The sequence below is a fragment of the Astyanax mexicanus genome, chromosome 16 (genome assembly GCF_023375975.1).
Source record: "Astyanax mexicanus isolate ESR-SI-001 chromosome 16, AstMex3_surface, whole genome shotgun sequence".
In the NCBI taxonomy this organism is placed as follows: Eukaryota; Metazoa; Chordata; class Actinopteri; order Characiformes; family Acestrorhamphidae; genus Astyanax; species Astyanax mexicanus.
The window spans coordinates 35,138,399-35,163,977 of NC_064423.1; the positions used below are offsets into that span (position 1 = coordinate 35,138,399).

At 40.5% G+C, this 25,579-nt stretch overlaps 1 protein-coding gene across 7 annotated transcripts in view; it reads left to right on the forward strand.

The window, feature by feature from the left end:
* The window catches only part of tead1b (TEA domain family member 1b), a 115,649-nt gene that overhangs the window by 62,175 nt on the left and 27,895 nt on the right, over window positions 1–25,579 (forward strand). For 4 of the 7 annotated variants that reach the window (XM_015607221.3, XM_015607220.3, XM_007254650.4 and 1 more), the window contains 3 exons: window positions 17,180–17,244; window positions 22,517–22,579; window positions 22,671–22,733. In XM_015607221.3, coding sequence (XP_015462707.1) covers window positions 17,180–17,244; window positions 22,517–22,579; window positions 22,671–22,733 — 191 coding nt within the window. The remainder of the gene's footprint in view (window positions 1–17,179; window positions 17,245–22,516; window positions 22,580–22,670; window positions 22,734–25,579) is intronic. The other 3 variants (XM_007254651.4, XM_007254653.4, XM_007254652.4) reach the window with 2 other exon arrangements.

Here is a 25,579-nt window from a genome sequence, read left to right on the forward strand (position 1 = left end):
AATCTGTCTCTAGTAGATATATAATGGGGAATGAGAACAGTGTGAATTTTTATTTTGCTAAAAAACAGAAAAAAAAAGTAGTACCCTGATGTGATAATTAGGGGTGGGTGATATGGCACCATATTTCAGGGTATAATATCGTTTACAGTATTAAAAAATGTTGGCGATATTATTGGGTACGATACGATAGGGCACACCTCTAAGCTACATTGCCTTGTCTTGTCTTGTCTTGTCTTAATTAGGATACCCTGTACAGTACTGAGATGTTCTTGTTTTTTTAATGTATATAACCTGCACTCAGACAGTCGAGGGTGAGGGACGAGGAATCGGAGGGAAAATTCCCATGCAACTTGTGCTGCTAAGTGTGGAGCTAGTTGAGGGAGTTTGACAGTGATGGAGGGCCGGAGCACTGAGAAGCAGAGCTGGAGCGCGGGGAGAAAAAAGCGATCCATCAGGGTCATGAAGTTTGGCTTTTCATTTACACATATTGGTGACTGCTAACAGGTTTCTCTTCATGTTCAGATGCTGGATTGATCCTGAGAGATTGAAAATATTGATTTAACCCCATGTCTGACTGCGTGAGTGCTGGGAGGTGCCAGCCGGCGGCGTGTTCACACATCAGCGGGACCGAGTTCCTCTGTTCCTTCACTTCTCTTGGGACTCCTCATTACTGCCAGTGCTTCCCCTGCATTTCTCTCTCTCTCTCTCTCTCTCTCTCTCTCTCTCTCTTTCTGAGATAGCCATTATTACCCCCATGACCAGGCCTGCCTCAGCAGTAATGTATGTGATGATGATGACGATGATGCACTCACCGCCTCCTAATTGATAGAGCGAGGCCGTGGAAGGACTTGGCTGCGTTAATTGGTCCCGCGGGAGCCGGTGCAGGCCCGGCGAGGGGGGGAGTGGCTTCTGCTGACAAACGGCGAGGAGCGGCCAGAGAGGACGAGCGCACCGCTGCCTCGTCTTCCTCCCCACCTGCTGCCGCACTCTCGGGATTTACGAGGGGTCGTCTAATGTAATCCTCTCTGTCTCTCTTGGAAGGCTCGGGTGGCCACCTGCAGATTTCTGCTGTTGGCTTGTCTGTTTGCACAATGGATGCTTGTCGTTAATCCTGCCCGCTGCCCCCGACTCGCCGTCACTTCTCCTCCGGCTGAGCCTCCATAACGCAGGCTTTTAGCCCTCGCACCGGGTCACCTGGAGTTAACTATCGATTCCATTTTTGTGTTGGGAAACTTTCAATTGATTTTTGAAGAGGTATTCATTACGCTTATAGACAGTATTACGAGAAATTAATTGATCTGCCGTCAACTCGTCCGACTCGTAATAAGACCGATCGTCTATTAGACGGCCTTAAATACAGTGCTGCGGCGTCTCCGTTTTACTTCAGAGCAAGTCATCTTAGTGAAGTACCTGCTCCCTGACCTGCGCTGAATAGGACTGCGACTGTGTCATAGCACCGAAAGCTGATCTATGCTCCGGAGACGGGCAGCCGTATACGAATGTGGTTTAAAAGTGATAGTCTGTTACCAGTGAATACTCAAAGATCCTGCTGCATTCCTGCATGACATTCCTGTTACTTACCTTTAGACCTCTTACGATCGCAATGAAAATAAAAAAATCTGGATGGTATTTGATGCTCCAGAAATGATTGCGATAGAAACAATATTATTGTCATTTTAAGACCATTAAAATGCCAACATAATAATATATTTGCATAACCAAGAAATTGCACACTTTTAAAGATGACCAACTTTTAAATCTTCTAATTAAATCATAGTCTTTTAGCAATAGCAGATATATTCTCTTTTTTTCTTTTTAACTACTGCAGTCTACACTGTGTATGGAGTTACAGTTATGGAAGCATTGGTATTGTGTGTTAGCAAACGTACAAATAAACACAATAGACCGTATCAGGATTATCAATTATTGAGGTAGATAATGTTAATATTGTATCGGGTCTACTTGCCTTGCTGCAGCAGTAGCAGCATCTTGGACTGTTGGATTGGCAGTGATTGAACAGCGGATGTCATAGATAGTCATGGTGGCTCAATACGAAACCTGTAGTGTTTGTGGGTTTTTTGCCTGTTCTGGCACTTTCTGGATTTCTGGTTTTTACTATTTGCAGACCACAACCACAAGCCTTTGATTTTGCTTCCTGTAGTCTTTGCAGAACATCAGAGAGAAAGCTTACTTTTTTTTTTACATTTCCATCCGACCAGCCCTCGTCCTCGCTCTGCCTGATACAGGTTGATAAATGGCTGGCTCGTTTTAAACTGAAGTGGCTATTGCTGCTCTAAGTTTTTTGTGCCGTGAGAAATTTTTCATTTCATGTGCAATGAGAATCACCTTTGAAAGGTGAAGCTTTTGAAACAAAGTGGTGAATAGAAATCCTTGGATCAAGGGTGGCTGGGAATGAAAGAGAGCGTCTGAAATGAATTCATTGTTGGCTAAGTTTGATCTCGATTGAGAATCACGACCATTAGAAGGCACTGGGAAAAAGTTGAGCTGAATAGCTGCTGCCGAATCATGGCTTAGCTTGTGAAAGGGATTCAAGAAGATGCACATGGCCATAGTAGCATGGAGGATGGGACGGCCTTCAAAGCCATGATTGGGGGCGTGATCTAATGACATTCTAGGCAGGTTTGTAGATTTCCTGTCTAAGCTGCGTAGTCTTTTCACTGGCAAGCATTTACTGGTTGGTCTGAAGTTCCAAACCAAGCTCTAGTAATGCTAGCTGTATGTAACATAACCCAGCGCATAGTTTTCATGAACCTAGGAAATACCAACTTACTACACTAAACAAGACTGAAAGAAAAAAATGCTAACATCATTTATTTATTTATTTATTTTTAATTTTTTTTTTCTATAATTGTCCTAATAGCTAAGCTGTACCAGATTGGAGATGCTAGTCTGTACTAGGCCCAACAGTTGCAAATCCAGAACCTTATGATGGTAAAACTTTGCACTCCACCACCAATCCATCACTGTCCTTGACATTTATGGTATATTTTCTTCAAATTTTAGCCAAAACATTTGCAACCAGATCCAGTGGTGCCTCTGTGACACAGGATTGTGTTAAGTGTTATTTAATTTAATTAATTTATTTATTTATTTCCAAATTTTTACCCCATTTTTTCCAAAGTACGCGCAGCGACTGGGTTCCAATACATCAGCTAACAGACGCCTTGTGCTGAGCGACATCACCCTTGGAGTGATGTGTGGAGAGAGCGCCATCTACCCACCCAGAGAGAGCAAGGCCAATTGTGCTCTCTCAGGGCTCCCGCAGCTGATGGGGAGCTGCATGACAGGGATTTGAACCTGATCGAATCTCCCGATCATAAGGGCAGGGTTTTGGACCGCTGGACCACTATTTTATTTATTTATTGATTGATTGTCTGCTGGACCACTTTGCGCCCACCCATGAGTTGTGGAATTTATCCTTACTCACAAGATAACACCTCATAACCTACACAGGTATGAACATTTCTGAGCTGTTTGAATAGCTTTTGGTAAGGTAGTGCATATACTAAGAGAGAAGTTCTTTCACATGCTGTGGACATTTATATACATTATCATATATTATAATAAATAGCCTTCTGGCCTTCTTGTGAATGTGAGTGCCTGTACCTGCGGTGCATTTTCTATCATGTGCACTAAAAACGCTCTTAACTCCGAATCCAAGGCAAGTATTCCCATTAACCTAATGCAGCTCGAATTAAGCTAATTTATGCATATGAAAGGCGGTGGGCACCCCTCAAAATCCGGAGGAGAAATGTGAAGCTGTATTATTTGCACAGGGCTTATAATGGCATCATTAGGTCGCTATTAGGAAGGGGTTCTGGGAATTATTCATGCTGATTTATCATGCTGCAGCTGGAATTAGATGAGAATGTTACAAGGTATGTAGAGAGAGAACTCTTGTTTTTCCTCTGTTTATTCTGTTTCGCTCTGTCAGCCGTGCATGAAGACTCCCCTGCTGATGGGTTAATAAGGCCAGAGTTATGGCTAGGAGATGACCTGTGTGTGTGTGTGTGTGTGAGGGTGTGCGCATGCATTGTGAAACATGCTACTATGCACAGCGGGTGGCAGATGGCTTTAGGGGGGGTACGGCTAACTCCCAACTGCATCTCCAGACAAGCCCACAGTTCCACAGTTCGCTGGGTCACGGTGCTGAACGTATAACCTTCAGCCTTTGGAGGCTTCAGCTTGTAAAGGCAGGGGGGTGTTTGGGGGTCCAGCATTGTGACCCGTAAAGGAGTCTGTGGTGCCTGGGGTGAGTGCGATGGTCACGGCTGTGGGCGTGCCCAGCTTTGGCCTTGAAGTCTTTCTTAGGGTTCTGTTTTCTAAAGCCCAGAGCGCACCCCCTTTCCCCCGGTCCCTCCCAACAAAGTTCCCATTTGGGAACTTAAGCCAGCCTTAATCGGCAGCTGGTTGGCCGGAGTCAGATGTTGGATCAGCAGCCGTTATCCTGTGTCTCTCTCTAAATGGATTTCAGTGGCCGGGCACGCTCATCCCTTGTTCCCCTTCCCCTCATTATCTCAGAGAGCAGCGTCCGGCAGCACTGGCCGACCTGCAAAACCTCTTAAGCCATGCTTATTTGAGGGGTCATGCTTATTATAGCCATGCTGTAGAACAAGAGCTTGAGTCTTGGGGCTGTTTTGGCTGCTCTGCTGCATTAAAGCATTGCATGTTATCATACACTCATCATCAAAAGAAGTGTCTGACTGCACTGATATTTAGAAGAAAGATAAAAGTTACCAGGGACAATAAATCAGAGGGTCCTCAGCGGGTCTCAGAACATTTTCTCATTGTCTTTAAGTCGCGACATATTTTTATAGAATACAAACCAAACAAATTTATATTTGAAAAAAAAAAGCCTTCAAAAACCCATTTAAACATACATATGCATGCAGAGTGAATGAGGAGGAACAGTAAAACTACCTGTTTAAAAGTTCCTTTAATAAATGATTAAAGTAAAACTGCAAATAAACAAGGCCACAGATTTTTTTTTTCTTACGCTGCATTTTCATTGCATCTTCATTTAGAGTACATTAGTAAGAAACTCTGTCTCCTTTTCCCCCCATTAGAAGACGAGTAGAAAATCAGATGAGCATTATCATTTTTATCTTATTTTTTAATGTATATACATTTTACAAGCTGTCCATGGTCTGCACAGAATTTGTCCGCATCCTATTAACCATTAATATATGGTCAGATTTTATTAACCATATCAAAGTTTTTGTAAATTAAATTATAATTATCTATTTTTGCTGTAATTGCTATAATGCTATGTATATTGACTATATTTGTGTTTTACATTATTTACATTATAATCCACTGTTTCCACTGACCTGTCCCACTGCTCATCTTCTCAGTACACTAGACGTTGTTCACTAAAAAATACGTTTTAGACTGATATGAGGAATCTCTTATTTTTATCGAGCTACACATGAAGAAGTAGTGTGTAACATACCTGTGGAGCTCTAATATCTGCATCTTATTGGTGTTCTGCAATAATCAATCCTATGCACCTTGAATATTCACACCTTGCAGTAGGGCTGGAGTGTTGATAGGTCTGCCAGTGCGATCGGTCTTTTGAATAGTGCCTGTGTTTTCAGGGCAAGTTCTTAAGATGGTAACAGCAGTATGAGGAAAAGCATTGTCCTGCTGGAATAGCACACCAGAGTGTGCGTTCAGAAAATGTAGGCTCTTGGTACAGATCTGGCTTTGACCATCAGTGCCATCAAGTATGAAGGAGCTGGTCTGTTTTTTGCCTTGTAGGCCAGAGTAAGGATTTTAAATTGGGGTGGCGACAGGAAGCCAGTGGAGGGAACGCAGCAAAGGAGTCATATTACTGCACTTCAGAAGATTGAAGACGAGTCGTGCTGCCGCTAATTCTAAACTAGTTGCAGGATTTTGGTGGCTCGCAGTGGAAGACCAGCCAGTAGAGAGTTGCAGTAGTCAAGTCTTGAGCTGACAAGAGACTGCACAAGCACCTGAGTGGCTTCCTGAGACAGAAACTGCTGAATTATTCTAATTTTATTCAAGAGAAATCTGCATGACCCAGTCAGATTCTTTCCAACATGGCTTGAGAATGATAACTGGTAATTTATTACTACCCCAAGGCTTTGTGCTTCTGCCGATTAAGTGACCGGTGAGTTATCAAAAGAGATGGAGTGCCTCCACACACAGATTCATTGGTTGTCTCTAACAAGATAAAAACACTGAAGATGACCCACTGCCATTTTCCATGACACGAGTCACTCCATGACAGTCTGGCACAACTACCCACTAAGTTTCATATCTATTAGTTGATCCTTCTGCGTGCTACTGCAGTGCAATTTTGAGATGAGTGTATATGCGCATTATTTTGAATCGCCTTCCTCTGAGTAGCTTGATAAATGAGAGAAAAAGCAGGTGATTAAAAAAAATTGCTTTCAAGTGCACATACCTGTGTTAATAACTCGTTAAAGAGTGAGAATTAATTAAGTCCACATTCCTGAGAGAGAGGATTCCTGAACACATGCTATATTTCACTTGGGTATAGTGGATGTTTTATTCGTCTGCGGTAGACCTGCAGATGTACAGCATACAAATGCTAGACACTTCAAAAAGCCGGCTCTGTCACCTGTTCGGCTTCCAAAGCACAAGTCCTGTTCTTTGTCTTCTTCTTAAATAGCCTCCCCTCCTGGCTAGCAGTGCTTCCTAGAATGGCGTTGTTCTTGGGAGTAAAAGGCTTCCTGTCCCCCCCCCCCCCCCCCTTGAAACACACAGACACACACAGACACACACTTGCACATACACACACACCCAAACTCAGCCAGGGACCCTCGGAGTGAATGCCTCCATATTGTTGGTTTTGTCCATTGTGATGCTAATGAAAGCCCAAGACCCTTGAGTCATCTATCACGCATGACAGGAAGGCAGGGGTATTGTCTGAGCTTGACACCCTGCTCTGGAACAGAACCACGGCCTCCGCTGTCTTCAATGGACACAAGCTAAATAGAAGACTTAATGTTCCTGAGTGAGCATGTAGAGACCGACTGACTGACTGATTCTAGCCTGTAATTATAATGCTACACATTACCAGCAGTCCAAGTACTGTTTCTACCTCCGTATTACCTTGATAAAACTCCACGTCTCGGTTAGAAGCAATGGCGACTTACCAAAGCCTACACCATTCACTGGGGAGTTCCTGAGCTACAGATTCTTTCTGTTAATGCAGTGACTAATGCAGTACCTCTTCGTGCCATTGCACACGTGTTTTAAAAAAAGAAAGAAAATGAGCTGCTGCATTTTGTTTGCTGTTTAAACAGCCCAAGGTCTGAAGCATTGTCTCGGATAATTGCATGGCAGTTCGTTTACATCTAACAGGCATGTCGAGGCTTTCTGTGGGCTAAATAAGGTTAGGCGCTGGCAAAATTGTGTTGCGATTGCCGCTCTTTTTCGTTGTGACAAGTGACACTTAGGAAATTACAAGCTAATGAGAATTAATGATAGATTTGGAAGTGGGGCCGAGTTGAGGTGGCACTCTGCGGGCTGCCTGAAAGCTGCCTCTCGTCCCAGAGAGGCAGAGAGGAAGGCGGGAGCGCACTCGTGAAGGAAAAAGCCACATGAAGAGAAGCTTTGCTTTGCGAGAGTATGTGCGCTCTGAGCGTACACGCAAGAAAGAGAGAGAGGAAGAAAGAGAGAAAGAGAGAGAGAGAGCTCTGCAGGCTGACTCTGACTCTGGGCCTTGAGCTGGCGCAGCCCAATGCGAGCTGACATCATCCCTGGCTGGCGGGCCAGATGTGATCGCGGTTGGGCCTGCGTTAAACAAAAGTGGTGCTACAGGAAATGAGTGCTTTAAAAAGCGCTGAGCGAAAGAAAAGGAGAGACGGCCACAGAGTGACGTGTTATTAGCAAACAAAGGATGCAACTGAGGCCATTAAAATGCTTTAATACGCAATAACGTAAACGAGGGCCGCTGTTTATCGTGTGGGCTCGTGTGAGCTCGCGTCGAGCTGCCGGCTTTCCTTTGATTAAATCATCTTCGCTTTGACATGCCGGCGGGGAGGATGATGGGGCTTTATTTGCCGTGCCCCCTGGGTGCGGAATCAATGGCAATTTTCCTGTGTCCTCCTGCAGAGCGCAAGAAGGGAAAGATGGATGTTAATGCAAGGGACAGCAGCGACGGGGGATATGACCGAGTCTGTCCCAATTCAATGACCTGGGGAAGGGAGGAGGGACGTGCCACGTGTTGCTTCGACTGCGGGGTTAAGGGTATGGATTAAGGATTTTGGACCTGCGTGGTATTCACAAATCACGATACTTGAAAATCTGAGGTCTCCTGCTGGAGAGAAGAGAAACATAGCCTTTTCTGACTTTTTTTTATTATTCTGATGGTGATGAGGGTGATTACGAAGTGCGTATATGGCAAATTTTCGCCTTTTCATTTACCGTAATGACTTTTCAGTAGAACTTTCAGAACTTTTAAGACCTGGGCTCATGCAGCAGACCTCAAGGGTAGTAATGGGCGCGTCTAGACACTTAATTCATCATGACTACAAATCTGTGCTTTTGAAATAAAAGTAAAACTAAAGCCGCATCGTGCCATTGCGTTTAGGGTGTTTGGGCAGCCCTGGGAAAGAACCAATAAAAAGACAGAGGAAATAACTTGAAGCTGGGCGGATTAAAAGCGGACTGGTCGAGCTAATGAAATCTACCCTCAAATGAAAGGAGTGTGATGGAACATGCTCAGAATGTGCCAGGGGAAAGTGAATGTGTTGTAAATCAGGCTGGCCTCCATTGCGGCAGCAGGGGGTGGAGGTTAGAAGAGCGAAGGTGGGGGTGTGCAGACGGAGCAGCTGTGTAAACCCCACCGATTCACTGATTCAGGGAGGGTCTGAAGGGAGGGAGGGAGGGATGAAGAGAGAAGGGGCGGTGGACTGGACTTTTCTATAAAGGCAGTTAACCGTTTCTTGCACTCAACTTCCAGCTTGTTGGACCATGCAGATCCTCAGTTCACCACCCTGAGAAGCTTAAGAGAAGTCTTCGGCTTGGCGGCTGAATTCAAACTCCTTCAGCACGACCCAAACCCAGCTGTAGGGTTTCCTCTTTGCGTATAAAGGCAGGCCAGGCTGAGGGAGTGTCTATCTCCATGCCATGGTGGGTGTGGTGAAATGCCCCTCAGCAGGGAGCAAGGGGACAGGGTAGGCGGTGGGGTAGGAGGTTGCAGAAGCCTCAGACGGAGGCGCCACAAGAGTTGTGCTGCATTTCTGATTGAATAGAGAGGAGTCAGCTGCTGGAGGCCAATTCTGGGAAGAGAGGGGTGCCTCAAGGCTCCATTGTGGGCCCACTGCCATTTGAGGGCTATTGATTTGATGCAGGGCCTTCAGGGTCATTCAGAGCCAAAGAACAGTGAAAACACACTTTCACTTTCAGCCCAGGGCCAGGGCAGGGCTCTTTTGGGGTTAGCCCATAAATACCTAATCCTTCCCCTGCTGTTTTCAGTGACGAGATGAAGCTCCCTCACGAGGTTCACGCCCCAACACGTTCCCCTTCTGAGGGGATCTGAATGGGAAGAGGGTGAGGTAATCTTCGGACACTGAGTTTTTTGAGAAGCCCACAATCTCCTGGTAAGACCTGCCAAAAAGGGGGAAAACAAGAGTACCTACGTGTGTGTTAGATGCATATTAGCATTACTCAATTACACTGAAAAAAAAAAGTATGCGTGTCAGAAAAGCAGCTCCATCCCTCTCTTCCTCTGCCAAGTGCCCGGAAAGCCTGTAATAGTAACAGGGAGCAGGCTTGTGGGTTTTTAAATGTACATGTGGAAGCAATAGGGACTTAAGGCTGGATTATACCTACTGAGGACACGGAGCAGTGCATGCTGTTGCACCGGAACGTCTACAGTTCTTAATGTTCAAATAATAAATGGGCAAAAGTGTTGGGAACCATGCTTGTTCTCTTTTTTTTCCTCCAGAGTTTATTTGTCTGTACTGTCTTTTGACAAGATTTTGGAGCAAGAGTGTTGGTAAAGTCAGAATGTTTGGTGATAACCACCCATCTAATCTCTTAGGCTTCAGACAGGAAGCATATAGGTTCGTGTTTATCTGTTCTAGACAATCCAGTTCTATTGGCAGTAAGGCAAACCAGCTATGTTATTAGATTTTTTATGTGGCAAGTGTCCCTTAAATTTGGCTTTCTTGTCTGGGTGTTTCTTCTACAGTTATCATTTTGCACTCTATGGCATATTTTAGTCTATAGTAGGAATTAACCAGCCTTTAAGGTCAGGGTGTCTACCCAAATTGAAATTTGAAGCTGGAAAGCTTAAAAAATAATAAAAAAATTTTTTGAGCTGTTGATCAATTAACATGGACTGTCTTGGTGCAATTCTTACTTCTAAAAAGATTTAGCAATGAATTAAAACCAGTATCCTGAATTTCTTTTTCTACTATGTGTGTTCATATACTGTCCCCTTTAGGCCTTTCACAATATTGGTGTTTTGTGGATGATATATCGTCCCAGAAATAATTGCGATAAACAATATTCTTGTCATTTTAAGACCATTAAATACTACTAATGTAATGATGATAAAATGGCTTAACAAAGCAAGCAAAGTATACACTTTTAAAGATTATGATTGAAAGAACTTTTTACTCTAGGGACTAAATCAAATTCAACCAAATAATAATGCTGTATCTCTTTTTCTTTAAATAATGCTTAATTTAAGTATTATTGAGGAAAAATGTTACATTAACATGATCTTGATTTGAGGTCTAATAGCTCAGCACTAGTTTCTGGCATGCTTAAGTTAAAACCTGGCATTTTTCCACTTTGAGTTTATATGATTGTGGCAGATACTCTTATTGTGTGGTACAAGTAGAGGTGTGCCATATCGTATCGTACACAATACTATCACTATATTTATAACATTTTTAAATATCTTGAAATTATTGATATTATAGCCTGAAATATCATACCATATCACCCACCCCTAATTATCACATCAGGTTACTACTTTTTTTTTTTTACTGTTTTTAGCAATAGAAAATATTCACACTGTTCTCATTTCCATTAAATATCTACTAGAGACAGATTATATCTGCCCAGTATCATTTATTTTACTTTAATCCTGGATATATGGAGATATTTGGAGTGCATTATTATTAGTATCATGACATTCTGGATTATTGACTTCTGTTACAAATCTGATAAAATCTTGTATTTTTTAATATCTCAGTTAGGGGTGTGCCATATCATATCGAATGCAATAATTAAATTAAATTTTTAATTCAGTGTTTTGTCATATTGCCAAGAGTATAGTTATCGCGAAAATACCATGAAATATCAAAATGATTTTAGGGCTGTATCACCCAAAAATGTTCTTGTATAAGTGGAAATTCCTCTAAATGACTTAAAATCAAAACCTTATACATTGACTTTCATTGAAATCATGAGTTTTTTTTTCTCCTTCTGTACAAATGTACTATTTTTAACTTACATCACATCACTTTTTAAGAGTTACATGACTTTACATGTCACTGAAAATAAGAATGTTGTGTTTGACGGCAGTGATGCCTACAGTCTTTTTTTTTTAAGTTTGATTTGCTGTGTAGAGATTACTGGTTGTGCTGTGCACGGCACATCTGTTTAGAAAGTTCTCCCATTTTTAATACTTTTATTAATAAATCTCTGCGGGTGGGGTCTTATTTCTGCTCGTCTGGCCACGTGTAGAGGCTCGGCTTTCTTTTTTTCCTCCTGCAGATAAAACAGTGGTGCTGATTAGCTTATAAGACACAAAGTATTGGCCCATATAAACTTGGTGGGGGGTGGGTGCTTGTGTCGCAGGGATTTGGGGGTCTTGAATGCCGCCCTTTTTTTTTTTCTTTTTCTCCTTCTTTCTCGGACTCTCTTTCTTCCTGCCAATGTTGTTTTGCACTGCAAACACAGGAGAGAAAGTGCGCTGGCCCGGTCCTGCTGAGCGGAGTGGCTTTTTCCCCCCTCCTTTCTTTTTTCTTTTTTTCGAGCCGGTGAAAAGAATGAATTATTCAGCAGTAAGCATGCTTACAGCTGGCCGATTGTGAGCTTTGATCTAGGAATCAGGCGTCTGCATGAATAGCCTTATTGTCATGTTATGTGTACACAGTGTGTGAATTATTGAAAGTGGCGAGGGCCCCGGCTTCATCTGGGAGAGATTACAGTGCAGGCATGCTGGGGTGGCGGGCTGGAACTGCAAATCCCCCAGATGCTATTTATTTGTCTTGGGGTCACATGATCTCCAGCCGCCGGCGAGACCTTAACAAAACGCTTTTTCTGCGGGCAGTAGATGAGAGTTCCCTCACGCTTCAGCTCATCTGATACGCACACAAACACACACGCGTGTCTAACATCCGCACGGCCCCGCCCTGAGGCCAGGCGGCGCTGCACACCTGTTGGGCGGAGCCTGGCCGAAGTGTTTCACTCTGTTTTCATTCAGACGTGAGCTGTCTTTGTGATTGACATCATATATTACAGTGTGTTTACAGAAAATCTGGGTTATTACTCTAAACAAATCCCAGGATTTAAGCAACTATGGAGTCAGAAAAAGGTCAAAAAGATTTTGAGCTTGTGAAACACGTTAAATCCAAATCCACAAATAAATTTGATTTAATGTGTTTTCTTTCTTTTTATTTATTTCCTACAGAGTAAATGAACACTGAAATGATCTAGACTATAAAAGAACAAACAAAAATACTATGTGAAGCATTAAGTGCTCTAATCTGGGGAGCTGTTAACTTGTAGTTTCTGAGGCTGGTAACTCTGATGAACTTATCCTGTGCAACAGAGGAAACTCTTGCTCTTCTCTTGCTCTTTTTTGGGGCAGTCCTGATGAGAGCCAGCATCATCATAATGTTTTTAATGGTCCACATTGGTCTAAAGCACAGCCTTTATGGTTGGGTGATCGCTGGTTCGAATCCCAGTTATGCAGCTGGCCATCAGCTGCCAGAGCCCTGAGAGAAGAGAGTTGCTGCGCTTTAATCCGAGTGTGCTGTGATTCTACTCTACAATGCTACATCAGCAGCAGTTCGGCCAATTCACATGCTGACTTCACATGTGTCGGAGGAGGCATGTGCTAGTCTTCACCCTCCTTGGGTTGTGGTATGAGCTGAGTAACAGCTGAATGGGTGGGATTATTGGCCTAGTTATAAATAAATGTTAAACAGACCAGTGAATCAGATAAAGCTTATTTACATACTGTATATCCATTGAACCTGTTGAATTGTAAAGGAAATGATTATCTATTAGTTTCCTAAAAGTAAAGAAGTTGACCTCAAGAAGAAAAAAGAAAAAAACATACATATTAATATTTAAAAAATCATGGAAACATGCTCTTTTTATAGCCAAGGAAGTACATCACACACACTCGCACTCACAAAGTGTGAGAGATTCTTTTTCACGCGGCAGGTGTGTGTAATGGCAGAAGCTCAAGAGGCATTACCCGGACCCGCTGGCTTTCATCTGACCCACCTGAACACAGCAAGCTCCCTCAGTGCACAGCAGGCAGAGGCTGCAGCCTGTGCACTTCTGTGTGTGTGTGTGTGTGTGTGTGTGTGTGTCTTGCCACAACCAGGCAGCATCTGCAGTACTACAGTTCACTGCTTACTCATGCATCTGTATACAGTCATGTGAAAAAGTAGGACGCCTCATTTTTAACATATTTATACACATTTGGACTGTTGACCTTTATTTAAACAATATCAAAAGATGCTGGTAATATTACTCAAAAAAACTTAAAATAATTGGTAAAATGTACTTAATATAAATGTACAAATTAAGTATTTGTTGTGTGGAAAATGTTAGGACGCACCCACATTTATTATTCTTAAACTGTGTAAAAATTAGAACGCAAATACACTGATATGCCCCGTGTCATAGGACAGGAACTAGTGTCATGTCCCATGACTTTTGCCATGTCTCATGGATGCTAAAGAATGCCACACTGATATGTGGGTTATGTGTGTTTTGGGTCTCCTGCACTGAATGTAAAAGTGATATCACATGGACAATTCTAGCCAGACACCGCCGGTCACAATCATTACCACCCACTGCACTGTCTACTGTAAGTGGTAATGCCTTTCATGATTTATTCCCGGGTAAACACTTTTCTCTGCCGTGAGGAATCGTTTAATTAATTGTAAAGCTTTTAATGCATCACAACATGCTTACAACGTTACAAAAATCACACTTTATTGTCAACTTTATAACTCCCAAATACCTCAACACATCAGCATAACCATATACATGACTAGAAAGAGCTGGAGAAAGAAATTCTGGCATTTCTAAAAAAAAAACTGCAGCGTTATCCATTAATCCTTTGTGGAAAACACTGAATAATTATAATAATTATCTCTCCTTCAAAGTTTATTTGACAGTATCTTTCTGTGACTGATTTACTGCCTTATTTCTCAGTATAATCCAGTGTCTGAGGAGAGCTCTGTGTCATCTCGGAGTTTCCCCTAGGCTGTGTTTATGTTTACACCAGCTCAGTGTCTTAATATCAACCCAGGCGTATAAACAGTGTTTTGAATCATTGATACGAATTTGCACTTGATTCCTGAACTCATTCGCTCAACGCGCCAGTGACTCTACACTCAACCCATAGTGTAAGTTTCTCAAAGCATTTAAACACTACACAGATCAAGTGATTGGTTCACGGAATATCAGCTGATTTGAAAGTGTAAATGCCTCCCAGCTTCCAAGTCATAATTTTGATATGACTATGACTATTATTTACAGTGTGATATAAGAATAAAACAGTTATATAAAAAATTATTGTTAAGTAAAATTTTCTTATTTTCTCTTGTGAATTTATAATAGCTCTTTAACCAAGCAAAAATATGTTTTATCTTACAAAAATATTCAATAGCTACAGTCCTTTTCGGAACTGTGCAATGATAATTCATGTTGCCTTGCCATGAGCACTGTGTCCTGTGTTCAGTGTCACTCAGATTGATAACACCTCACAACGGATACAACACACCACGATCAATTAAAATATGCCATTCCATGACCTTTCATCATGTCAGTATAACTTACAAGATAACCTGCAGCATGGTTGGTTCAGGCAGTCTCAGTCAGTTCACTCCTCTGTAGACGCTGGTAGAGACGTATTGGTGGCGTCACGTTTCCGTCTCACTGGTCAGGGTTAACACTCCGAGGCTCTAATCATGTTATTTAGAGTGATGCTTATCGTTTTCTTTTTATTCGTGTCCTTTTCTGTATTTTCATGCTGCTTTTGCCCAGACTAATTACAGCACAGCGCTGAAAAACACAGTTTAATGTTGCTCCAAAGTAAATTGTGAGGTCAGAGCCTTAAATTGTACTGGAAATCCACAGCGTGCCCATTTAAAAAGCTTATTATGCCGCACGGCCCTGATTTAAAAAAAAAAAAAAAAAAATGAAAACAGTTCTATGACAACCGTCGGATACAGCTGGACACATAATTAGAGTGGCTCCTTACCTATAATTTGCGTAATAGTTTTGGGGTAGCGGTATGTTATTAACATATGAAAAGGCTAAGCAGGGGTCATTGTGTTTCGCATCAGCAATTAGGGGTGGGAGAGCCGAGGGCAGAAGAATGTTTGGAGCTGCCATTAATTGGAAATCACTACAAAGCCATGCTTTAATTATAATTTAGTGAGAACAGCACTGCGTTAAATGAACATATTTCCTCCGCCATTATAGGCTGTAACAGTATGAATGTCGGGATCTGTTTCCTTTCATGGCGTGAGGCTTTGAAGAAATTGGCATTAAATTAGATTAATCTGAAAGGCTATAGACTTGGCCGGCTTTTTTCATGGTAATACTGCGAGCGGGCCGCGTTTGCATTTAAATGAAGCATGTTTGTTTATTTGCGGGACAGGAAACAGGTCCGCGCTGCCTGTACACCGGTCATGAATATACACACGCTGAATAGGGGGCTGCGTTTACAGCAGGACACGGGTACAGGTGATATAACCATGTGTTTAGGATTGTGTGGTAAATATTAAAGTATATTATATTATCACAGTATATAATATATAATAGTATAATAATCATCATAGTATATAATATGTATTTGATGCTGTCAAACAATATTAAGACTAAAATCAGTCAACTACACTGTTATCTTTATATTTTAATAATGGTCAAACCCAAAATGCTTAAGTACATAAAATAAGTGCTTAGTAGGTGTAAATACTTAGTAGGTGATAAATAATACTTAAACTATTGACGTTACTTATAAATTACTACTTATTGAATAATAAGTGCTTACTGCCTAATTAGTAGGTATCGAATCATTAGTACCTATTTTGATACTAATGCTACTCAGCTGTATATCCCTCATCACACCAGCACATGCCTCCTCTGATACATTTGAAGTCAGACTTGGCCTCTTTTCCAACTTCTGCTGATGCAGCCTTACCAAATAGCATCACAGCTTCTCTCGGAGGAAAGTGCAGCGACTCGGTTCCGATACATCAGCTCACAGACGCAGCCTTGTGCCGATTGATATCACACTATGAGCTGGTGGCAAGCTGCAAGACTGGGACTCAATCCAGCAATCTCCCAATCATGGTGGCAACACTTATTTAACCTATTTAACCTATCTAACCTAGTAAATACTATTTTTAAATAATTAGAAGGTACTGATTAATTAAGTGGTACTGAAAAAAGCATTTGTATGGAAATTGTGGGCCAATGCCAGTATGCAATGTTTTTCTCGTAAAAACTGTGACACATTAATAAAGTATAAAATTAGGACTTTAACTACGTACCTAGCATTATGAATATTTATAGTAACTTTTTTTAAAAACATAATGTGTTTTGGACATAATGTGACTAATGTACAGTTCACAATGAATGGACCAATAGAAATGCTTCAAAATTACCTTGTCACCAATTGCATTGTCGCTAATTAAATTATCACAGCAATTACAGCTAGAAAATATAGTATAAAGCCTTTGAGACTTTGGGGAGATCTATACTGAGTGGATGGGTTAATTGGCTTAGCTGAATTAGATAAAATTAAACATACTGTATATGTGTAAGTATTGCATAGTGTATTGGTAGTATATATAGTAGTATTGCAGTATTCCATATTTGCTATATCGCCCGCTCCTACAAAGCTGCCTCTGGGTAAATATCTCTCCTTTTCTGCTTCTTTCTCTTTCAGGTCGGAACGAGCTTATAGCCAGATACATTAAGCTGCGGACGGGGAAGACGAGGACGAGGAAGCAGGTAAGGCTCAGACTGGCAGCGTATGCATGGCACAAAGCAGAGGAAGACCTTTACTGTTGAATGGGCCGCCTGCTGGCTGAGCTTTTTGCATAAAAGCGTTATTCAGAACACTTTCAGATTATTTAAGCACCCGCTCAGATACCTGCATATACCCTCACTTACACACACTGCTTTCACACGCACACACTATCACACTATTTGATGCATACACACACGCACACACAGGGATGCACCAAAGTGAAAATATTCGACCGCAACCAAACATAAAGCTGAATACTGAACATGCTTTTCACAGTTTTATGACTGAATAAACTGAATTCAAACTATATTTGAATATTAATAATATTTGAACTCTGATATACCCACAAAACAATAACTGCTTTTCAAATTATACATTTACCTTATAGCACTGCTATTTTAAACCCAAATTCACCTCAGTAGTGATATTTAAGCTATACATTTATCTCAGCACTGCTGTTCTTGTTATAAATTTACCTTAGCACTGCTATTCTAAACCTAAATTTACCTCAGCAGTGCTACTCTAGATACATGTGATTGAGATTTACACAGAGATGCTAAGATGCTTAGGCTAAGTTAGCTCAGCTAACGTTACTATCCTAGCCCAGTACAGCTTGTATCTTTCAGCTCAAAAAGAGCCAGATCATAATCATACACTTTGTGATGATAATGAACTGCTGCCAAGTGTGATAAGTTACGCTGACATTTTATTTACTTTGAATTGTGTGAGTAGTGTGTAAAAATGAACTTAAACCTGCCGTTTGTTGGCTCCTTGCCAACATTGTATACAGTAGCACTATAATATGCAGGAGTGGAGAAAGGTAGTGTGAGCCTTCTGCTGCTGCTGAAAAGAATCCTAATGTTAGAGGAAACACTCCAGTGTGATCATTTTTCATTAAAAAAATGTTATTTGTATTAATATTTGGTTCATCCATATATACACAAATATATACACACACATTCTCAGAGCAGCATGGAGCTTTGCAGCATGCCCTGTCTCGGGATAAATGGTCTGATGTGGCCTTGGAAGAGGTGTTCTATACTCCTGAATTCTCTGCCAGCAGGCTTTTCTTTATTATTATTATTGTTGTTATTATTACTATTATTCCCTAAATTCGGCTGCATGAGAGCATGCTGTTCAACTGGGGCTTCAGCCAAAACACACAAACACGTGCAAATATACACATACGTTACAAGTCAGAACAAAGCAACGTACAGCTCTGGAAAATAATAAGAGACAACTTAAAAATGATGAGTTTCTTTGATTTTACAAAATTAAAAACCTCTGGAATATAATCAAGAGGAAGATGGATGATCACAAGCCATCAAACCACCAAACTGAACTGCTTGAATTTTTGCACCAGGAGTAAAGGCATAAAGTTTTCCAAAAGCAGTGTGTAAGACTGGTGGAGGAGAACATGACCAGATGCATAAAAACTGTGATTAAAAACCAGGATTACTCCACCAAATATTGATTTATGAACTCTTAAATATTTATGAACATGAACTTGTATTATTTGCATTATTTAAGGTCTGAAAGCTCTGCATTTTTTGTCATTTCAGCCATTTCTAATTTTCTGCAAATAAATGCTCTAAATTACATTATTATATTTGGAATTTGGGAGAAATGTTGTCTGTAGTTTATAGAACATAAACCTATTATTAGCCAATTCAGAGAAATTAATTCAGAAGCTGAAGTGATCTCTTATATTTTCCCAGAGCTGTATGTATTCATGCCTTAATAGCAAAAACAAAGCGCTGCTGCAGAACCTCCAATCAGATTTCCCGTTAACTCATTAGAACCCGCGTCTCTCTTCCTGATAAACGTAATTAGACGTGACGTGTTACCTGTGAAGTCTGGGCTCGGACTGATCCAGGCCTCGCCACAGTCCTGCAGCACTTCACTGACCAGCACTCTCCAGATCAGACAGCAGCGCCATGACATCACTTCCCTTTTAGCCACAACAGACTGACCCTTTCATCACAGCAACACACTGCAGATGAAGATGCACACGTCCCCATAGCCTTTCTGGGTTTTTTTTAGATATCGAGAGGCACATATCCTGCATTTTTCTGACATTTGTGGTATTTTCTGCCTGAGGTCTACTTACAGTAGTGTGCACATGTTTGGGTATCCCTGTTCAGTTGTGTTTTGCTGATTTTATTAGTAAAAAAATAAGTGAACAAATCCTCTTTAGGCAGCAAACTTAAAATATTTGGTTAAGACATGTATTATTTGTAAAAAAATAAATAAATAAATAAAATCAAAAAATTAAAATCAGAATATTAAAGAAACGATAAAACAAAATAAGGTCAATTTTTTTTAAAGAATACATTTTTTTGTACAAGAGAAAGTGTAAGATCTATTTTATTGCTCTCAAGTATGAAGTCAAGAGATGAAGATAAATATATCTTAGATATATTTATCTAAAGTGTTTACAGATTGTTAATTTAATTTAACATAGCAAATTAATTAAACATGCCATTAAAAAAAACACACTGATGTGCTAATTTTGAGCAGATTTCAATATCCAATGTTACACGTAATTTATCTGCTAATGTACACAACTATAACTTACAGGTAGACCAGACACACAGAGATGCACAGCCAGCAGTGTATGGTCCTTTTCAAGCATGCAATAAATACATCAGAGCTGCCATAATTATCATCCAATACAATATAATTCTGATATCATCATGTATGTTCCATTTGACCAAGGATGTTAAAACATTTGCATCAAACTGTAGAGCATTTGGGTTCATTTTTATATGACCATTTTCCACCCTGTCTTTAGCCCTTACAAACAAAAAACAAGACTTAAAAACTCAGAATTACTGTTACTTGCATTGAATATCTCCTCCCCATTCATCTTCAGTATTTCCAAAATACAGGGCTTTTAGCAGATGCTCGCAACAGGCTTACAATGCTAGTGATAGAAGCATAACACTGCCCATGCAAAGAAAACACTATTTTTACACCATTAACAACCAGCACAAAGTAGCTCCACACCGACATTTAAAATGAGACACTGAGAACTCTGGAAGTGAATAGATAGTTTATGTAAAACACTGTTTGTACAGAAATGCATGAGTATTAAAGAGATATTCTGGAATTCATGCATTTTCACATTATTAATATATTGCCCCTATCACCAGCATTGTAAGCCTGTTGGGAGCATGGTCTAAAAGCGCTGTATTTAAGAACGCTACTACTTAATAAAGCCATCATGCCTCAATAACCCTTTAAATGGCTAAAGCATAACTAATGTAGGCAGATTAGGCAGATATATGCATGGGTGTTGTTTTTTGTAAGTTGGGAATAATGAGGTGGGTTGGTAACCATCCAATAAGTAGTAGAAACACTTCCCTGCACTGTAGAGACAGTTACTCCAGCAAACGCAGGATAAACTTTTTATAATACACTTCATGTTCCCTATACTGTTTACTGTTCATATTGTGTATATCATGAAGCGACAGTACCAGAAACCACTTGTTTAATTCTATAAGGGCTAAAGAAAGGTTGGAAGAATGGTCATGGAGTTATTAATTATAACTGTATTTGGTGCATAAGCACACACAAATAAAATGCGCACAGAGCCAAAAATACTTAGAAATTAAAATTAAAAATTAGTTAATAGTTAATAGTTATTGCCAAAGGTAGAAAAAAACAAAGCAAATGTGTTTATATAGCAGGGCAGTATATACAATAATTTATTCATATGAAAATTATGCACGCATTTCATTATAATATATTTTAATGCTGTCTTTTTCCCCCCAATGCATTTTCTGTAAGATTTCAGTTGAAAACGCTCTTAATAATATGAACAGATGTGAAAAGTGAATTTTCCTGGTTGCACTTGTTGCAGTTTACGCAAAGTAAGGCTGATTTAGCAGTGCATGTTAACACGACCACAATTACATACTAATTTGATTTGCTTAAGCTCAGGCTTAGCTGAAGTGATTGTTGTAATTAAATTGTAAAGGTCAAAGGAGCACTTGCGCTGTTGAAATATGCACAAATGCGACTTTGCCCGCGCTGGAGTGTTGAGAGTTATCGGGCCTCCGGAGGCCAGCGGCCCTCATTAACACTCTGCGTTCAGTGTGAGGCTGCTCAACAGCCTCTTGAGTATGATTGGCCTGATTAAGACAGGGAACACTCGCTCCTCAGCCCCCCCGTGCCCCCCAACGCCCCCCGACCACACCGACCTCCCGCCCCCTCCATCACTGATACAGCGTTTAGTGTGGGCTTAGCTAAATCAGCACTGCCTCAGTGCAATGAACTAAAGGTCCTGGGAGGTAAAGAGCTCGACAGCGGTGTAAACCTGTTTCAGACGACTTTTATTATTTTTATTTATAAGTAGGACAAAGTTAATTAATTCAACAAGCTTTCATGAAATGTACTTCATCGATAATTTGGCAGCGATTAGTTGGCAATCATATTTATCTCTCATCATAAATAATAGAGGCTGAATGACCCTCAAAGTCATAGACCAATTATGTATTTAATTTCCAGTAAATTTGTTAATTGGTAAAAATGAGTCATTTTAAGAGATATTTCTGAGTTGCTAATTGATTCACAACCTTGGAAAACTAAATAATAGTAAATTATGTGATTCCTATAACATTTCACATTTAAAACATTTCACAAGTAAAATAACCACAAATTCAAACTTTTGAACACAATTGTCATATAAAAATAAGTTCAATTCAGAGAGATTTGAGATTTTGTGATTGAATCGCTTTGAATCGTTTCCTAACGACTCTTAATGCAATCGAATGGTTGTGAGGTCAGAGATTTACACCCCTGGAGCTCTGGGCTGCGAGGCTGGTTGGTCCTCCTCCTCCTCCTCGGTCCCTGAAGGATACTAGACATGCCCATTCTCATTCAGCGCGCAGCTGAGCACATCTGCCGTCTCTTAATGTGCTTAAGGAGCCTGCATCCTCCTTAATCAGCTCACTTAATGGAGGAGCCGCTGCACTGCGCTGTGTGGCTGCGAGCTTCGGGCTTCAGCTTCTTTTTCTTCTTCTTCTTCTTCTTCTTTTTCTCCTCCTTCTTTTTCTTTCACATCTTCCTCTGGCTAGCCCTGTCGATAAAAACAAACAAAAACAAACAACTGTCTAAATCTAAATATCCTGAAAAGTGTTTCTCTGAATGAAAAGAAAGAAGGGAAAAGAGAGAAAGTGTAATGCCTTTTTGTATTGTTTTGTTTTTTATTTTTTCCTTCTTCTTCTTCTTCTTCTTCTGAAATTGGAGGTGTCTAGTCACATACAGGTCTTAGCAAGAAAGAAAGTTCGCGAAATCCAAGCTGCCATCAAGGTAGGTCTGACTCCGCCCACTTGCAGGGGGGCTTTTCATCGCCATGGTTACAGGCTGTTCCTTTGTCTTCCTCCCTCCCCCTACCCCGCAGGTGTCTAGTCACATTCAGGTTCTTGCCAGAAGGAAATCTCGTGAGTTTCATTCCAAGCTGAAGGTATGCGCTTTTCTGCTGTTGGGCTTCCTGAACGCTACGCCGCCGCTCTTCCTCCTGTTCCGCTGCGTCTGATTCTCTTAACCTGCATGCAGTAGTGGGTGTTTTAGAGTGTAGAATTCACCCCACAACACACACACACACACACACACACACACACACCTTCCCCTCCATCCTCCATGTCTGACCCTTGTGTACCCCCTCTTACCCTCACAATCTCACATATATATACACACTCATATTATACTTATACACACTCCCTCACTCACTCACTCTGATGCTCCCTCAGGTCTTTTAGTGTCTCTCTATTGACCATGCGTCTCTGTGCTGCTGTGTCTGCTTGTGTCCTGTGCCTCTAACACTGTGTCTCTCTGCCGTTTAAATACTTTAACAGTAAAATTAGTGCAATACTATTGTGCTATTATTGTTTTAATTAGTCCATAATATAGCTACATAGATATATTCTAAATAGGCTGGAATAGTCAGTCAGCATGATAAAACAGTAGCAGCAGGTGTTTGCTAAAACACTGTGTGAGGATCACCTGTTGAATCACTCAAATACAGCTACAAATGAGCCTTGTGTTATTTTGTTAGATAACATACAGCTCTGGAAAAAAAAATAAGAGACCATCTCAATTTCAGAATCAGTTTCTTTGATTTTGCTATTTATAGGTATATATTTGAGTAAAATGAATATTGTTGTTTTATTTTATAAACTCCAGACAACATTTCTCACAAATTCCGAATAAAAATAGTAATTTAGAGCCTTTATTCTCAAATAATGCAAATAAAACACGTTCATATTCATAAAGTTTTAAGAGTTCAGAAATCAGTATTTGGTGGAATAACTCTGTTTTTTGATCACAGTTTTCATGCATCTTGGCATGTTCTACTCCACCAGTCTTACACACTGCTTTTGGATAACTTTATGCCTTTACTCCTGGTGCAAAAGTTTAGCTTGGTTTGATGGCTTGTGATCATCCATCTTCCTCTTGATTATATTCCAGGGGTTTTTAACTCAAAGAAACTCGTAATTTTAGGTGGTCTCTTAATTTTTTTTAGACCTGTATATAGTTTTAGTGCTGCAGTAGTCACATCGAAGGACATAAATGACAAATTACATTTATTAAAACTTTTTGCTGCTTGATACATCATCATTTCTCATGACATGTATACCAGAAGCAGATTATATCTTCCCAATATTGATAATTTTACTCCAGTAAAAAGTCAAAAGTTTGGAGACACCTTTTAATTCAATGTGTTTCTTTATTTCTATATTTATTTGATTTTCTACATTGTAGATTAATATTAAGCACAAAAATACAATTAAGGGACTGTAAACAGGGTAGTAAACAGTAAAAAAAGGGTTATTCCTCCACTTTAATCATCTAATCTAAACCTGATGAACTGAGATGGTGAGGTGATTTAACTACACTAGTATATAGTCTATAGAATAGTCTGTGGATACTCAAAGTTTTAAACAAAACTTCTATTTAAAAAAATTAGCTTAAAATGTCTAAAATCCCAAAGGTCTTTAAAATTCCACTACAAAAGGAAATAGAATTTCATTAAAACTAATTGTTAAATTGCAAAATATTAATATTATTATAAAAATATATATTTCAAAGGTTATTATGTTCAGCTCTTCTAGCACTTTTGTATTGATAAGTTTATTCATATAATTATCAAAAATATTTATTAATTAATTGTTTTTTATGAACTATAAGCGCCACGATAAGGAGTTAATTATAGATTTATAAAATAAATAAAAAAAAATAATATTACACTATTAATAAACATAGTGTTAATTATTGAATGAATACATAGTGCTGCATTGCTCTTCCGAGTGCACAGCCCTGTCCTGCATGTGTGTATATGTCAGTGTGTGTGTATATATCAGTGTGTGTGTGTGTTGGGGCAGTGTTCTGATTGGCTTTGTTGTTGTATGGTGGTCTTCTCTGTGGACGTTTGATGGCATGCTGGCAAGGCGCTTTGGCTGGTGGGTGAGTGGCTGAGAGCTGCAGGTCAGACGGTCAGCTGTTTTCTTGACCGTTGCTCTAAAGGTATAATAGTGCGCTAGTGATATTAAATACTATATAAAGAGAGAGGAGAGGAGAGGAGAGGAGAGGAGAGGAGAGGAGAGGAGAGGAGAGGAGAGGAGAGGAGAGGAGAGGAGAGGAGAGGAGAGGAGAGGAGAGGAGAGGAGAGGAGAGGAGAGGAGAGGAGAGGAGAGGAGAGGAGAGGCCGGCTGTACTGAAGCTGGTGCTGAAACTGAAGCTGGTTTCTGGTGCTCTAGTAGTGATGAAGTCATCTCTTCTCTTCTTGGCCCAACTCTCTGTGGAATGATGGACTAAAGAGGCACCATTAGAGCAGCTGCTCTATTTCTCTACATGCTCTATTTCTAAGGGGCTCGGCTCCTCTCCCACCCTCCCTCCCTTCCTTTTTCTCCATCACTCTCTCCCTCTCTCTTTTTCACTCACTTTCTTTCCATCACTCTCTCCCTCTCTCTTTGTCTATCTCCCTCTCTCTTGCTTGCTACCTCTTTTATTCTCTCTTTCTCTCCCTTTCACTCTCTTCCTCTTTGCTCTCTGTCCCTTGCTCTCTTTTTCACTCTTTTCCTCTTTCTTTCTGCCTCCCTCTGTCTCTCCTTATTTTTCTCTCATTCTCTCTTTTCTATCTCTCTTGCTCTCTCTTTCCCTTCCTCCCCATCTCTCTTCCTTTCTCTTTTTCTCTCTTTTGCGCTCTCCCACTTTTTCTCTCCTTCTGTCTTCTCTCTCTCTTTCTCCCTCTCACTCTTTTTCCCCTCTCTCTTTTGCTCTCTTCTACTTCTCTCTCTCTCTCTCTAGCCC